Source organism: Phyllostomus hastatus, unplaced genomic scaffold, assembly GCF_019186645.2.
Source record: "Phyllostomus hastatus isolate PE091 unplaced genomic scaffold, TTU_PhHast_1.1 phas_contig_150, whole genome shotgun sequence".
Classification (NCBI taxonomy): domain Eukaryota; kingdom Metazoa; phylum Chordata; class Mammalia; order Chiroptera; family Phyllostomidae; genus Phyllostomus; species Phyllostomus hastatus.
Genome location: NW_025333611.1, coordinates 26,460,334 through 26,477,573, shown reverse-complemented (window position 1 = coordinate 26,477,573; position 17,240 = coordinate 26,460,334). Strand labels below are relative to the sequence as shown.

At 51.5% G+C, this 17,240-nt stretch overlaps 1 protein-coding gene across 1 annotated transcript; it reads right to left on the bottom strand.

Moving 5' to 3' along the window:
* Nucleotides 1-1,295: 1,295 nt before the first annotated feature.
* PCDH12 (protocadherin 12) lies at nucleotides 1,296-15,221 on the bottom strand. The gene is made up of 4 exons (XM_045819596.1): nucleotides 12,011-15,221; nucleotides 8,421-8,518; nucleotides 6,326-6,477; nucleotides 1,296-2,148 (listed from the first exon to the last, which is right to left on the bottom strand). The coding sequence occupies exons 1-4, from the start codon at nucleotides 14,888-14,890 to the stop codon at nucleotides 1,673-1,675; spliced, it is 3,606 nt and encodes a 1,201-aa protein (XP_045675552.1). The 5' UTR covers nucleotides 14,891-15,221; the 3' UTR covers nucleotides 1,296-1,672.
* Nucleotides 15,222-17,240: the final 2,019 nt, after the last annotated feature.

Genomic DNA, 17,240 nt, shown 5'->3' with positions numbered 1-17,240 from the left:
TGCTTTGTACTGGGCCCTGGCTGGTCAGGCTGTAGACCCTGTCTGCTTCGTCCCTCCAGCTTCTCGCATTGATGGAAACCCAACAGCTTAAGAATCACAGGTCTCGTGAGGAGATTGCTCTGGCCTTAGGGGAGGTGATCAGAGACCCAGACACCCTGCTCTTGAAACACTGAGCTTTGGAGGGTTTATTTTCCTTGTCTGTAAAGCAGAATAATGGGATAATGGTGCCACACTGTATTCTAAGTGTGTGCAGTTTTTATTAGCCCTAAGGAGTATGAAGAGCCCATTTATGTGGCCAGTGACCATGTGTGCTGCGCTCCAGAGGAGGACAAAAGGAGGAATCTTCGCCTTCAATGTGCAGGAGAGCCCCACGCTATTAAGAAGCCAGCTGAATGACAACCTGGAAATTTCCAAGAAAATTGTGAGGCTGAGCCTTGGGAAAATATTTGCTGTTCATTCGCTCCCCCTCCTCTAGAAGGTTCGCTGCTGTCAGTGTCGATTTCACGGACCCAGTTCACACACCCTCCGCTCACACCTGAATTCACCAGCCCTAACCTGCTGTGACAGGAAGATTTACCTGTGAATGGTGGTTTCTGGAAAGAGGGCTTCTGTACCCAAAGGGCCGCTCACTGGGAAAGGACAGGATTCTGTAGAGGCCCCGGCCTGTGTCAGGTCAGACCCAAGTCCCCCTCATTCAGGGGCTCGGGAGTGTAAAGACAGGCCGCCTGCATGGCTTCGGAAGTAACTCTCTTCAGCAGCATTTGTGGAGGCGAGCTCAGACAAGTCCACCACTGCCGAAAGCTCACCCGTGGGGGCTTCTCCACTCTTTTCCTTGGCCAGCGGTCTAGTGTCAAGGTGAAGGGTGTGAGTTTTGGTGTTGGTCAAACCTGGCTCCAAATCCTGACTCTGTGTCTACTCTGATGGATCTTGGGTGAGACACAGCCTCTCCAAAACTCATATCCTTGTCTGTGAAATGGGGATAATAGCACCTCCCACTCAGGGTTGTTGAGAAATTATTAATTAAGTCCTATTGTAAGCCTGGTGTCTGGCTCATGTAAATGCTCTATAAATAGTCACACTTTGAGCCCTAATTTTCCAGCTGAGAAGCATATTATTTGATAATGTGACAACAGAGGAGTGGGGTCAAGGGCACACGTGTCCACTGTTGTGCAGCAAACCCCAACGTGACCCGCTCCTGTCCAGGCCCAGTCTGATCCTCTCGCCGGGGAGTGGAGGACGAAGACCCATCATTCTGTTACTCATCCCTCCTGAGAGGTGTAAACAGGAGAACAAGCTACTGCTTTGCCTTTATTAGTAGGTCACAGAGCTTTGCCGGGCACCCCAGGATCCAGCCCCCTGTCTTCCAGTATGCAACAAGGCCATTCTTGTCCTGCTTGTGACCCTCCTCAGCATCTGTTCCACTGGAGGACTGGCCCTCTGTGCTCTACATGTGTTTTGCCAGCAAACACGATCTCAGCCGCAAACTATCTGCATCCTCCAAAAAATTCAGCAGCAGAGCTAGCTCCTGACAAGGGGCTGCTTTGGTGAGCCAGCTGTTAGTCCTTAGGCCCCTGCCCACTCTGTGGGGTGGCCTCAGTCAACCTGAAGTTCTCGAGCCTCCTCTGCTCAGTGAGTTCAACAGTTTTAGAAACCAGAACATGTCCAAGGATTCTCAGGGCCTGGACTCTCTAGTATCTCCTGGGGCCCCTTGTTCCTGCATCCACAGGCCCCTGCTGCTGCTGCTGCTGCTGGGGCTGGTCCTGCCCTCGGCCCCCGTCTTTCCACCTGGGCTCCCCTGGATGTCCATGCCCGAGGCCTTGCTGGTGGCCAGGTCTAGACTGAGGGTCCTCCCGCAGACGGAGAGCCGCCGCAGCACCTCGGAGGCGGCCTCCACGGGCACACTGGCTCGCGGCACCAGCAGCATATCCAACAGCGAGCTCATCTCAGAAAGGAAGGTGCTGGCCAGCCGCGTGCCGGTTGGGCTCAGCTCTGGTCCCGACCCCTTGCCGAACGTCTGGAAGGTCCTCGGCTCCTCCAAGGCTGCAGTGTCCGGGGAGAACACGTTGTCACGGTAGTTGGTGGCAAGGGGCAGAGAGAGCCTGGCCATCCAGGCAGGATCTGGGGCACTCAGCCGGTCCAGGGCCAGGCCTGCGAGGAGGGCAGAGGGGACAGTGAGGGCCGGGCCCACGGAAGGGCAGGGTGGACGACGGTGGGATGTGGGCAGGGCAAGGGTTCTGAACAAAGGAGGGAAGGGAAATGGCAGGGGACGGACGGGGCAGCTGGAGGAGGACAGGAAGGAAGAGGCCCTGACGGGGAAGCTCACTGGCCAGGAAGGGGGCTGACTGGAGCTGCCTGCGAGCGGGGGCAGGAGGAGGCGGAAGGAAGGCCTCGAGCCAGAAACTGGCCTGTTGCTAAACAATGCTGCGTCGGTGGAGTGTGGCACCAGAGTGTCTTTCACCCATCCCTTACGGCCAGGCGCACCGCTGAGTGGGGAAAAACCCCTTTTCTCAGCCAACGCTGGAGTTTCTGGCTTGGTGCTGCCATCTGTCTGTACGCATAATAGTGACCGCTTATTAGGTACTCCTGTGCCAAGCAATTACATAATTGTCTCCTTTAACTTCCACACAGCATTTGGAGTCAAGAGTACTATCCCATTTTATGGATGAGTAAACTATGAAGTTCTAAGAAGTTAAGTCACATATATACTAGGCAACCAAATCCAGACCGGACCCCAGTTCTGATGGCTTTGAAGTCCCCTGTCACTGCACCACCCTCTCCACTCGGAAGAGCTGGCCCTTCCTCCTGCTGGATGCCCCAGGCTCCCGCCCATCCGTGGCTTCTGGACTTCCCAGGCCTGCTAAGGTGTGCACTGTGACCACCAGGCCCCAAGCTCTGAAGCTACAGGAAACCCTGTCCTAGAGGCAGGCTGGGAAGGGGCTGGCTCTCTACGGGCTGTCCCAGGAAAAGGGCAGTGGAAAACTTTCCTAGATTGCCAATGCCACCATCACACTTTTTTCCCTTCACAAAAGTTAGTCCCAGGCCTGATGGTAGAGGCCCAAGCAGAAGAAAGAGTGTCTTGTGGTTAAGAAACTATGTCTTTAAAAAAAAAAAGCACAAGATCTAGTTGGACTTGTATTTAATGTTTGTTTAAGGTGAACAGCTTTGAAGTCTGCGCACTGTTAGGGGGAATGCAGGCTGGTGCAGCCACTATGGAAAACAGTATGGAGTTTCCTCAAAAAATAAAAATGGAACTGCCTTGTGACCCGGCAACTCCAGCTCTCAGAATATATCCAAAGAAGCCTGAAGCACTAATTCATAAGAACATAAGCACCCCTATGTTCATTGCAGTGTTATTTACAATAGCCAAGATCTGGAAGCAGCCCAAGTGTCTTTCAGTAGATGAGTAGATTAAAAAGTTGTGCTACATTTACACAATGGAATACTACTTGGCCTAGAAAAAGAATGAAAGAAAGAAAAAATCTTACCCTTTGCAACAGCATGGATGGCCATAGAGAGCATTACACTAGGTGAAGTAAGCCAGTCAGAGAAAGACAAGTACCATCTGATTGCACTCATATGTGGAATCTGATGAGCAAAATAAACTAACATACAAAATAGAAACAGACTCTTAGGGAACAGACTGACAGCTGTCAGAGGAGAGGGGGTTTGTGGGGCAGGGTGAAAAAGGTAAAGGGATTAAGAAAACAAGCAGTGGACACAGACGACAGTATGGTGCTTACCAGAGGGAAGGTGGGGGGTGGGGAGGAAGAAGAGGGTAAAGGGCGGTAAATGGTGATGGAGGGAGACTCGACCTGGGGTGGTGAACACAGAGCACAATATACAGATGATGTGTTATAGAGTTGCACACCTGACACCTGTACAATTTTACTAACCAACGTCACCCCAATAAATTCAATGCAAAGGGAAAAAAAATAAAAATAATAAAAATAAAACATTAAATCGGTGCATAGAATAAAAGCCTAGGAGACCTGTGAAAGTGTTAACTGAAATTATCCAGAGCAGAAGTAATTTATTTTCTTTTTATCTATATTTTTCTACATTAACTAAATATTGCTTATGTGATTTGGAAAAGTTATTTCAAAATACAGCTAATTGTTGTTTATGTTGATCTAAATGAGTCTCGATCTTGCCTCGTGAGCGTGGGACTGTGCAGCCTGTGAGGCCGGGGCAGGCCCCGTCCCAGCTGGCCCAGCCCACGCCTGGGACTTGGTGAACATTTACTGCATGATTGAATGAACATAAATATTAACCCTGGACGTTTGGGAAATGTAAACCTTAGTTTCCTGAGACTCTGGGGTAATAAGGTTGGAACTCTTGCTGTTACGGAATTAGGCCTTTCCTTGTACAAGGGTCAGAGAGCCTCAGAAGGAATGAAGCTTGGAATGAGAAAATCACTGGGGCGCATGCGAACCGCTGAAAGTTGACGGCAAATTCCCTCTGCGGCAGGTGGGCTCTGGGCCGACCTGGATTGGATTTCCCTTCTTTGCTTCTTTTGAACAGTGTGACCTTGGGAAAATTGCTTAACCTCTCTGAACCTCCTTTTGCTCTCACAAAGTGGTGAGCTAGCAGTACTCATCTCAGTTGCCGTGAGCACCCAGGGAACTCACACAACTAAGGAGGTACTGTCGTCAACACATCCTCAGGCAGGGCTTTCACCAGATGCCCCCAAGACCCCAGTGCGTGGCAACCTCACCGGGGGCCTCATCAAAGTCCAGGCCTATGAGCAGCTCAGGCGTCTGTGTCCCTCTTCACCCCCAACCCCACCCCCTATGCGTCTTGCCCTCTGAGCTGTAGGGAAGCAGGACCACATGGGAACTGAACCCCATGCTGAGCTGCCCAATAGAGACAGAACGTGAGCTACAGAGGTCATTTGAAATTTTCTGGTAGCTACATTTTGAAAAAGTCAAAAGAAAACATGAAATTAATTTATAAAACACTTTCATACTTAATGTCATTACTTTATCTCATAAGCAATGGAGCATTTTAAGATCATTGAGATAATATATGTATCATACTAAGTGTTCAAAACCTGGAGTGTATTTTATATTTACACCACATCTCAGTTCAGACTAGCCATTTTCACACGTGGCTAGTGGCTGCTGTGGTAGACCTCCCAGCTCTACATTCTAGACAGTACAGTCCTGCAAAACTTTCTATACGTGTGCTGTCCAAGGCTGTACCCACTAACCCGCACGGCTGCCAAGCACTTGAAGTGTAGCTGGTATGACTGAGGAACTGAACTTTCTACTTTACACACACTTAATTTTAATCAGATTTAATTTTACTTAATTTCAGATTAGAGGCACACTGCCGGTGTCAATAACCATTGGCTGCACAACCCCGGGAAGACTATTTAACACCCCTGCCCGTCAGATCTTCCCTTTATGAGATGGGCATCACGAACAGTCCCTGTCTCGTAGGAGCCTCTCAGGAGGCCCTGAGAACGGGGACTAGCACGTTAAAAGCACTCAAGAAATGTTAGCCATATATTTTTTTAACCAAGGAAAGGCCGTGCCTGCCATGCCTGCAGCGCGTGTGCAGCCAGACGGAACGCACCGGATGTGCGCAGTCGAGAAACGGATTGTTCGCTACAGGAACGACACCGTGGCCTGGGAAGGTCGGGCCTGTGGGTGCACCCTAACGGGGGCTGACCGGCGTCCACCGCAGCGGGGCCAGCTAGCAGGCTCTTGAATTAAAGTTCACGTGTTGTATCTATTTTCCAAACCAATTATTTCTCTAGAAGAAAGTTCTTTCTGTTTCCCCTAGAGATGTTAGCACATTAAAGTGTCAACTCAGTTCTCAGAGTAAAAGGACATTTGAACACCAAAGAAATTCAAAGGAGTGGTTCAGGAGGGGGTGGGGTCTCCTGATGCCAGGCAGGCCCAGGTTGGCTCCCCTCAGTCGGTAATGAGCTAGGCAACTCTGGGCAGGCCAAGTTACCTCGCTGAGCCTCAGTTTGCTTATCTCTAAATTGGAGCACATAATATCTACCTCCAAGGACTGTTGGGAAGCTTAAATGAGATACTGTGTTGAAGATGTTTCCTGTACCTGGCACACTCCAAGAGCTCAGCAATCGTTCACTATTCTTATGATGATTTGTAAAATGAATAATCAAGGCAGAATCTGGTCTTTAAACAAACAGAGACCCTTTGAAGCTCCAGGAGAAGTCAAATATTGCTGGTGTTTCTCCCCAGACACAGGACGGCTGTGTTTCCCTGCAGTGGGTTAGAGCAGGACTCTGAAGCCTGGGCATGTGAGTGTGGGGGTCAGGAGGAGAGTTGGGGTGACCTTGGGGAGTCCCTACCTTTGTGGGGGTCCAGTAGGCTGGACAGCTCTTCTTCTAGCAGCTGCTTCACAGAGAGGTCCTCTTCAAGGTCCAAAGGTCCTTCTTCCTGGTCCGGTTCTGCCTGTCCCCCAGCCCTAGCCCCTGGGCCCTCTGTGTCTGGGATTGCACTCCTGCAAAGGAAACCCACTCAGCCCACAAGTGAGACAGTTCACACACAGGTTCATTCATTCCAGCTCATGGACACTCTTCTGTTCATGCCAGCCTTCACTGGTCTGCACAGGCCCCTGGATACCCACAGTTCTGCCTTCAGAGTCAGAGCGGCCTGAGTTACTTGATCCCAGCCCTCCTGCCTACTCTGAGTCTATGCCACCCAACTCAAGGGGCATGGTGAGGGTAAAATGAGATGTTGTATGTAAAGAGCTTAGCACAGCACCTGGCACACTGTGAGCACTCAGCAAACAGAAGTGACTATGAAAGCATTGTGTGATTACTCACTATCGTCCCTCCCATTTCTTCACATCGCCTGGCACAGAGTAGGAGATGAGTAACTTCGGTTGAGCCAGTGCAGTCATCCACCATCCATCCATCTTTCCATCTGTCCAACCACCCACCCACCCATTGACCCCTCTGTCATAGTGTGCACTCCGGTGAGGGCAGCAGTTTTATCTGTCTTGTTCCCTGCCCTCTCACTAGGGCTCAGAACAGGACCCAGCTCATAGTAGCTACTTCATACTTTGTGGACTGGGTGACTGAATGTTCCCTGCTCCCTATTTGAGGCCAAATCCCAGACCAGAAGAGCAGATCTATAGAGGATGCTGCTGAGATGAGACATCCAAAAGCTACTCAGAATCGACTAACTCTCCTTCCCATTCCTACTGTCTCCCGCTGGGCTCCTCTCCCCCAGAGACCCCTCTTATCACCTGGGGGAGGCCAGTTCCTGAAACCTCCTGGCATGGGGTGGACAGGACTGGCCCCTCATCATCCCAGCAGGAGAAATGGCTCCCTGAGGGATCTTAAGCCCTGGGGGTCTTTTCTGTTTTGTTTGTTTGTTTGTTTGTTTGTTTTTCCTCTGGACAATTCTGCTTCTCTGAAGGGATCAGCAGGGAGGAGGCAGGTTTGCAAGTAAGGATGATAACAACTCATGTTACTGAGCAATTACTCTGAATCAGGCCGTATGCTTTGCAGGGTATATGCACCTTTTCATGAAACCTTTCACATCTGTAAAGTTCTTTTGTTATCATTCTCATTTTACATAAGAGGAAACTGAGACTCATGAAGATGATGCAGCTTGCCCAAGGTCCCCAGTGGGAATTCAAATGTAAGCTGCTATGACTCTGGAGTACTCACCGATGCTCTATACTACCTCTCACTGTCCTTGAAAAAACAAGAAAAAAAAAAAGAAGCTACAGGTTGTCAAGGCAACAGCACTGAACCAGGAGTCAGGTGCCCTGAGAGGTGGTCCCAGCTTTGCCACTCACTGGCTCTATGACCTTGAACAAAGTCACTTTAAGAGGAAAGGACTTAGCATTGATGGTACACTTTCCATGAGCCAGCCGTGGGGCTATGGGCTTAGAATACATTAAATCCTTACTCCACCACTACGAGGAAGTGTGGTGACCTTCATTTTGGGGATTTATCTGACTCGCTCAAGTTCACATGACTGGGTGCATCAACTAGTTAGAGCCTCAGTTTCTCCATCTGTAATGAGGAGTTAGATTAGATGTCCTCTTGAAGTGTCTAATTCTGGAACAGCCCAAAGGAACACACACACATACCCATTTCCTTAGCCACTTCATATTATGTTTAAGTTCAAGAGAAGAGAGCTGCAAGTTACAGACTTGAAGTCCTGAGCCCAGTACCTCTGCAATCAGGGGACAGATAATCAGAACCTTAGGGATGAAGTCATTTCCTTAGTGACTCTGTCCTGTAAATACTATAAATACAGTTGCTCCAGGACCCAGTGGCCTGGACTAGGGGGATGGATGCTGTCCACTGCACTGTCCCAGGGGAGCCTCCGCTGGGAGGTGCTCACCCATCCCTACTGCCTCAGAGACTGTGGGGGTGCGGAGAGGCCAGAGGGGAAGCTGGGGAAGCTGGGGCTACGTGCGCTTACCTGCCGCCACAGGGCTTGGCCAAGTACTTATTTCCCCGGTGGTTTGGTTTGGGCTGGAATTGGCCCTGATGCAGCAAGGACAGCAGCTGGGAGATTTGCTACAAGACAGGAAAAATCTGTTGACTCCACACAATTCCGACCCAGCATACTTCCTCGCCGGATGTTTCCCTCAATGCCTGCGCTTTCTTTTTATAGTCTTTCCTCCAGCTTCAGATGTTTGTGTGCTCAGAGGGGGGTGGTGAGCAGGGAGCAGTGACAGAGGCTGGGACCTGCACAGGCAGGGTCCCTGCTTTGTCTTTGTCATCCCAGGTCCCAGGTGTCTGTGGGGGGAGAGTGAGGACCCTCTGGGCTCATCCCCTCTCATCCCCCACAAGTGGCCTGCCCCTGCTGGAATCTATGGGGATGGGGGTGAACAAGGCATTTCCTGACCATAAATTAATTATTACTTTGACCAAAATTATGTTGAAGAGTTATTCCTCTCCCCCGCTTCAGCAGTATTCAAGCACTAAGCTAACTTTTGTGGCCAGATGTAAGACTATGCTGTAGAGAAGGCAAAAATGATGTCATGTAATCATTCATTGACTCATGCTCTCGTTCAGCCAGCTGGTGTTTAGTAAGTGCTTGTTTGTGCCGAGGCCCTGTGCTCACTATGGGGACAAGAATGAAAGCAAAGCCCAATGTCTGCCCTGAGGGCACTCAGAGTCCGCCAGGGAAGACAGGGCACAGGCTACTATAGGGGTTGCATTGAGGTGGAGAAATGTCGGGGGTCTGTGGGAGCAGAGGAGGGCTACTCACCCAACTTGGAGAAAGAGGAATCTGTGGGGTGAAATGGGAGGGGTTTATGCACTTATTTCTACAAGGGTTTATGGAGTTCATACTGCATGCTGGGCACCTCTGCTGAGACCCCAAGGCTCCAGTGGGGTGTGGCAAATGGTCTGGGCCCGGGGTGAAGGGCGCTCCAAACGGAAGGCCCTGAACACTGAAAGGCCAGGGGAGATGCCTGGAGAATGGGGCAGAAGTTGGGCAGGATGTCAGGGCTAGACCCTGCAGGGCCTCAAAAGGGAGGAGGCAACAGACCAAGTCTTGGGACACTGGGTTCTAGCTCAAGGTCATTTCCAGCTTGTATAATGTCCAGCAGATTTGTAGACCTACTCAGACCTTTTCTCACCTCAGAGGTGAAGCTAGAAATTAATTAAATTAATTAATCTAATTGTCAGTATTAATTAGATGGTTTGAAAGTTAAAAATGCTCCACAACCCTGACCAGTGTGGCTCCATGGGTTGGGCTTCATCCTGCAAAGTGAAAGTTCGCCAGTTCGATTCCCATTCAGAGCACAAGCCTGGGTTGTGGGTTCAGTCCCCAATCAGGGAGCATACAAGAGGCAACCGATCAATGTTTCTCTCACACAACAATATTTTTCTCCTTCTCTTCCTCCCTTCCCCCTCTCTAAAAATAAATAAATAAAATCTTTAAAAAATGCTCCACAAATGCAAGAAGGTTGGGTAATTTCTCCTAGAAACACTGCGTCTGCCTCCTGAGCCCACCCCCACTCCTCCCTGAGAAGGCCCCTTCCTTCTCTCTGGGCAAGGCAGAAAGTGCCAATCTCAGAGGAGAGTTGGAAGGGAAGGTGTCCAGCACTGGGGTTCCAATGTGACTCGGGAGGCTCAGGGTCCCATTGCCTGCCTGAGGGAAGATCCCACCTCCTGAGGCACCTGCCACCCTTTTCCCAAGTGACAGCCTATATTTCAGGGACCTTTCCTGAGTGCTATCCCCTGAGCTGAGCACTGTCATTCAAGGTCAGTTCAGTTTTAGAGCCCAGACTCTGAAGTCAGTTGGACTCAGGTTCAAATCCTAAATCTGCCCCTGCCACAGTTCCCCCTGATGAGGCCTTGAGGAATTACTTAAGCATTCTGAACCTGTTTCCTCAGCAGTAAAAAGGGAATAATAATAAGATACTGATCATACAGTGGTTGTGGTTATAAGATTAAATGAGTAAAAGTATATGTCATTTATTAATAGATCTTATGATAAGCATTTAATAACTGTCAAGTAGTATGTAATTTCATTTAATTCTTACAATAACCCAAGGAAAGAGATACCATCACACCCATTTTGCAGGCGTGAAACCTGAGGCTCACAAAGACTACAAGCAATGACGGGTAGGGCTGGAATCTGAACTTGGATCTGACTTCACTGTGGCACTGTGCTGCTAAAAAGATGCTAGGTGAACTTCCTCTTACCCTCAAGTTGATCCCAAGTGGGCACCCTTCTTTCCATAACCCCCCTGGGGCCAACCACAGAGCCTGCTCTCTACCATCTCTATTTACTAAGAACCATTTTTTTGGCACAAAGAGCTCATTCAGGAAGCATTTGATGAATGAATGAATGAATGAATGAATGAATGAATTAGGGAGTGAGTGAATGGCTCCAGGCAATCTCTGGGGCTCCATAGAGCCCAGGGCAAAACTCCTGAGAAAGCAGCTGGGCCCTCTCCAGGTGGCTTCCTGGGGAGGGGGCGGGGAAGGAAGCTGTGTCCTTGCTCCACAGGAAGCCTTAGCTGATGGCCTGGCCAAACAGAAGCATGATTTGGTCGGGCAGCCTGGCACAGGGAAAATTATCTGGAATGCCAGGGAGCAGATATGAGTGCAATATCAGGCACCATCTCTGCAAATGTTTCCCATTTGTGTCTAATAAATCCTAGGTCTCTAGACACTTTGCCATTTATCATCTCATTTAATTCTCAAACCCCTGGGAGGTAGACACAGGGTGAGTTTGGCATCATGACCCCCATTTTATAGATGAGGAAAATGAGGCTCAGGGTTACCCAGCTGCTAAATAACTGTTACCTTTGAACCCAGACCTGCCTAACTCCCAAGTTTCCAGGTGGTTTTCACTGCCCCATCCCGCAGACCCAGGCAGCTAGCTCTGGGGTCTCAAAAAAGCGATGTGCAGCCCCTGAGCCTGGGGGCGATGATGCCGTGCCAGCCTGCTTCACAGGGGGCTTGCCCCGCTGGGGATGGAAGGGGCTTTGCAGAAGTCATCATGATCATTGGCTGAGTGCTGTCTATGTGTCAGACAGTCTTCTAGAGGCTTTGTCTACAAGCAGCCTTAGGAGATGACTACTATTAACATGGACATCTTCAAGAGAAAGGCTGAGTAACTTCTCTGTGGTTCACAGCTAGAAAGAAGAGGAGCCAGGATTTGAACCCAGGCAGCCTTGCTCCGAAGCTTTTATTCTTAGTCCCTACCTTTGCTGTGTGTCTACTTGTGCCAGGCTCCCTGAGCAAGAGCTATCTAGGAATTAACTGATCCAATCCTCAGGACAACTCTGTGAGGCAGATGCTCTTATAGTCATTCTTATTTTACAGATAGGAAAACTAAGGCTCAGAGACAGTAAGTAATTTGTCCAGGATCACACAGCTCAACTCTGTTGACCCTAGAGCTATGCCCTGAACAGCTGCACACAATGCACCATGAAGTGCCTGATGAGCCTAGGGAATGACTGTGAGGATTGTGAAAAATGGTGGTGTCTGATGCTGTTGGTAGTGGTCCAGGGGTGACCAGAGCAAGAGCTGCCCACACCAAGGTACCTGAACAGGAGGAGAATCCACAGTGAGCTCCTCTATGGGGTTCCGCTCCGCAAAGGCAGCCACAGACAGTCGGACCAGGCTCCGCAGGATCTGACGGGGGCCTGACTCTTTCGAGGGGGCCACTTTGCCGTGGAGATTTCGCTGCCGCCTCAGGGTTGCAGAGGAGGCTGGTGAGCTCAAGGGGGCCTCCTCACTGCCCTGGTCTCCAGGCAGCCTCCCTGTTGGGCTGCCTGCCGCTTTCAGGGGCCTTGCACGGGGCTGGCCCAGTGCAGACTGGGGCTCAGGAAGGTTCAGGTTCTCGCGGGAAGCGTTCCTCTGCCTGGAATGGTTGAAAAGGAGGTTGACTGTGTCCTGCAGCACCTCTCTGTTCTCAGCCAGCGTTCCCTGGTTGCCTTGGTTACGCAGGGTCCTGTAGAGGGTTGGTGTGAGATGAAAGGGGGCCTGCAGGCAGGGGTCCCAGCCTGCTTCCATCATTGCTTCTTTGCTAACATCCTTGGGGAGCATCTCGACTTCACCAGGCTCATCCACCTGGCTCCTGAGCACGGGGACCAGGTGGATGTCTGCTTTCTGAATGTGTTTCTGGGGCCTCTTGGGCTGATGGCGGTAGGTGGATTCAGCCTCACGACAGTTATAGGCCCTGTTGTCCTTCTTCTCTGTCCGGCAGATGGACATGATCAAAGCCAAGATCAACCCAAAGATGGCCAGCAGGACAACCAGGCAGATCACCGTCAGCACCGATGTGCTTAGGGCCCCAGGATCAGGGGCTGGGTCCCTCAAGTGGTCCGTGCTGGTGACAAACGAAATCATCAGCAGGGCCTGGGTCTGCAAGGAGGGGCTGCCACGGTCTTCCACCACTATCTCCAGCTCCCACTTACTCCTAATGAGACTGCTGGCATTGGTGACATTGATGAACAGCTGCCCCAGGTCGGGGCTGAGGACAAAGAGGTGGGCCTCATTCCCACTCCGAATACTGTAGAAGACCTCTCCATTTGCCCCCGAGTCTGCGTCTCTTGCTACAATGGTCGTCAAAAGGAATGGCTGGGAGCTGTGCATGGCCAGTGGTGCTTTGTCAGTACCCACTGGACCCAAGCCACTGGGAGTTTCAATGGGCACCAGAAGGTGGCCTGTGGAGACATTTACAAGCACTGAGAGGCTGGCTTTCCCATCACTGAGTAGGGGATGAATCACCTCTGGGGCATTATCATTGGCATCCAGGAGGTTGACCCACACAGAGACACTGGATGAGAGCCGGGGCTGTCCCCCGTCCTCTGCAATCACATGGAACTCAAAGCCAGCCATCTGCTCATAGTCCAATGACCTCTGAGCAGTGACCTCTCCCGTGTCTGAATCAATTGCTACCAGGTAAGAAACTGGGGAGTCCTGGATGCTGTATGAGATTTGTCCATTAATGCCCAAGTCTGCATCATGAGCCTTGATGGTAATGAGGTGGAGTGAGGGTAGGTTGTTTTCCCTAGTGGAGACTTCATACCTGCTCTTCTCGAACACAGGTGCATTGTCGTTGACATCACTGATCTGGATGCTGAGCTGTTTCTCTGCCGATAAGGGCTGGGTTCCTTGGTCCTGGGCAAGCACAGTGAGGGTGTATCGGGGCCACTGCTCTCTGTCCAGCGTGGCATTGGTTAGCAGCATGTACGTGTTGCCAGTGGTCCTTTTCAGCCTGAAGTGGCCCAGCTCTTGGCTCAACCAACAGTGGACCAGACCATTGTTTCCTGAGTCTAAGTCCTTTGCTGTGACAAGAGCAATGAAACTGTCCTTGGGAAGACCTTCTGACACCAGCGATGGCTGGGAGGCCCATGTGATGTGGATGCTTGGGGCGTTGTCATTGACATCCAGAACTTTGATGAGGACTTTGCAATGGGCTGGGATGGGATTAGGACCCAGGTCCCTTGCCTGGACATCCACCTCATAGGCAGGATTCTTCTCGTAGTCTAGGGGTTGAAGCAGGATCACCTGGCCTGTTTTGGCATCAATACTGAAGGTGTCTAGCACCTCTGGAGGCACGTGCTTACTGAGAAAGAACTCCACCTCTCCGTTGGGGCCTTGGTCAGGGTCTGTGGCAGTCAAGTTTATGAGGAGAGTACCAGGGGCAGCATCTTCTTGGATTTCTAGTGCCAGTGAGCTCTCAGCAAACACAGGGCTGTTGTCATTGGAGTCCAGGACGTTGACTTTGACCAAACTGGTGCCTGACTTGCGGGGGTTCCCACTGTCATAGGCTGTTAACACCAGATCAAAAAACGAGTGGATTTCCCTGTCCAGCTCCTTCACCACCACGAGCTCCGCATGTTTGGTCTCATCGGGCCCCACGATGACATCCAGGGCAAAGTGCTCACTGGGAGACAGGGAGTAGGAGTGCAGACTGTTGGGGCCAGTGTCTGGGTCCAGAGCTCTGTCCAGGGGAATCCGGGTGCGCAGAGAGGCACTCTCAGAGATTTCCAGCTCCTGCTCGTCTTTGGGAAACCGTGGCTCGTGATCATTGATGTCCAGCACCTGAATCTCCACATGGATCAGAGCCAAATCCCCCGTGGCAAGTACGTCAAAGGAAACCAGGCAGGGATCTCGCTGCCTGCAGAGCTGCTCTCGGTCCAGACGCCTCCCTGTGCTGAGCAAGCCGTCCTCAGAGTCCACCTGGATGGGGAGCGTCTGAGACAGCTGCAAGACCTGGAAGGCAGCCCCCCCTTGCCCATGCCTCTCTTCCCAACCCAGTGCCTGGGACAGCTTCCCTATGACCGTGCCAGACGGCACTTCCTCTGACACTTGGTATTTCACAGTGAGAGTAGCCACTTCCTGACAACCCCCTGAAAGGAACAAGTAGCCACCTGGCCCCAAGAGCCCCAGCAAAAGTTGCAGAAGCTGCATCATGCTTACCGCCGGAATGGGCTAGATTCAGAAACTGCTCGAGTTCTTCAAAGGCTGGGAAGTCCTCCAGTGTTTCTGGGGGGGCTTGATTAGCCCCGTTCTCCTGCCCCCAGACCTGCTGGCACAGACTTGTCCCATAATTAGATGATGGTGAAACTAGTAGGATCCTCAGGCAAGGCCATCTTCATCTGAAGAGATCCGAGAGGTCCCAGCACCGATGAAGTAAGATTGCCAGGGGAGACCCAGAACAGGGGCATCCGCTGGTCCACTCCAGCCAATGATGGGCAAGAACCGGTCCAAGAGGGACTTGACCCAGTAAAGCAGGATGTGGGGATCTGACTTTCAAACAGTTGCTAGGCTGGGGAAACAGAGAAGCAGCTTTTTCCTATGGAAACCCCACCTACAGGAAAAGGGAGGGCTGTGAGTTTCAATGCCAATTAGAGAAAGAGAGCACGCTTCCCGCTTCCCGTGAAGCCCAGCAGCCTGCTGCTGAGGAGGATGCGGCAGGGGCTCTGGGGACAGGCTGGATGGGAAGGTGCTGTTCACACAGCAAGGCAGCCACTGAGGGAAACGGTGCCCCTGTGTGGCCGAGTGAGCAGAGAGCCTGAGGCCCTGCCTGCCGCCCAGGGTCTGAGGCGCACTGGACAGCCATGCTCCCTGTCTCTCTTTGTGTCTGGCATTATTCCTCTCCCATTCTGATCTTTTTCCTACACTCATCTACCTTTAATCTTGACTCTGTCCTGATCACCCACTTCTGTTGCATGGGAAGCAGCTTTGATTAAGGGAGCAGTCATCATAGCCAAACTCCCTGGGTTCAAATCCTGACTCTGCAGCTTATCAGCTGAGATGTGTGGGACGAGTCACCGAGCTTCTCTGGGTTTTTACCTCCTCCTTTTTAGAGTGTGAATGAGAATAAGAATAGTAGCTCTCCAGCAGGAAATTGTGAGGAGAAATGAAATGACGTATGAAGGGCCCGGCCCCTGCCCAAGTCACAGGCGATGACGTTATTGTCAGCAGTGGCTGTTAGGATCTGCACAGCTCCTCCCACCTGCGGCTGGCTCTGGCTCTCACACAGGCCCCGGGGCAGTCCCTGCCCACAGGGACCAATGTGAGTGCCCATGGTCTTGGCTCCTGAAGCACAAGGACCTCCCTGACCTGATCACATGCTACCCCCTTCCCTTCCTGCTTCTCAGCCTAGAGGCCCATTGTTCTCGGCATCTGGTGCAGCCTGAGCTCCTGTCTGGGGAATCCCCCAGCCTCTAGCTCCTGTGTCTCGGAGGTTTTAGACGTTTCCCTCTCCCACACCTTCCTCTCCCCTCCCCTCTCCTCCTCCCATTTTTCTCTCCCCACTGCTGTTTATGGCAGAGCCCTCTCAAATGATACTCCCTTGCTGCCCTCCCAACTCCTTCAGGATATTTTAGGGTGTGCCTTCCTCACACACCCCTCCTCGCAGAGGCAAGGTCCAGGAAGGAGATGAGGGGGCAGTCCTGGGTGCCCTTTGAGATGGCTTGCTGCCTCCCAGCTCCCTCCTCAGTCTGCCGTCCCCAGCCTTCTCCCAGACTTACACCCTACTTCAAGGTTGAGTCCTGAGGTTTACAAAGCATTTCAAGTGCTGGGAACTAAGGGCCAGCTTCCCCTAGATGGGTGTTTGCAGCTGAGTCCTTGAGGCCAGAGGTACTCCGTTGGGACAAAAGTGACTCCAATCAGGAGCCGTGTTGGCTTGGAGGCCTGTGGCTGTTAGAACAGGAGTAGCTAAGGGACCGGCTTAGGCTAAGCCCCACCTCCACACTATCCCTTCCCTTGTGCCATTTCGTCCCCACACCCTCTCCTCTCACCCTGTACTGCACTACTGGAGGTGTTGTACCCTCCTCCTGATGCCCATGGGCCCCAGCAAGGGGTCATTTCCTGCAGCAGAGCCTGGAGCCAAACAGGACACTCACCTGCTTGGAGACAGCGCACAAGTCACTTACCCTCTCTGAGCCTTAGTTTCCTTCTCTGTAGAGTGTGGCTGTAGCCCATCTCAGGAGTCTGTGGTAAGAACTCAGTGAGATGATACTTGAAGTGGCACAGTGGCTGGGACAGAGAAAGTTCTCAATGCAGGAGACAGTTTTTCACCTTGTATCGTTTTCCAGGTTTTATGCCTCATCTGCAAATGGTGAAGGTGGTCTTGCATTCATCCCTTCAATTGGAAAGCTCATTTCTCATGACTCCCTGGGTTTCAACATCCTATGCCGCCTCATGCCACCTGCACACCCATGCCATCGGGTGAAAAACCTCAGCAGAGAGGATTAGGTAAAATTCCTGAGGTCACACAGACTTGTCCTCCAGAAAGCCCCTCTGGAGAATGGATTGG

Excerpts from the sequence above, each read along its gene's own strand:
- PCDH12 (XM_045819596.1), bottom strand. The coding sequence starts at position 14,890 with ATGATGCAGCTTCTGCAACTTTTGCTGGGGCTCTTGGGGCCAGGTGGC. Across the intron at positions 6,478-8,420 it reads GCCAAGCCCTGTGGCGGCAG|GAGTGCAATCCCAGACACAG; the intron begins GTAAGCGCACGT and ends TTTCCTTTGCAG. Across the intron at positions 2,149-6,325 it reads CCTACTGGACCCCCACAAAG|GCCTGGCCCTGGACCGGCTG; the intron begins GTAGGGACTCCC and ends CCCTCCTCGCAG.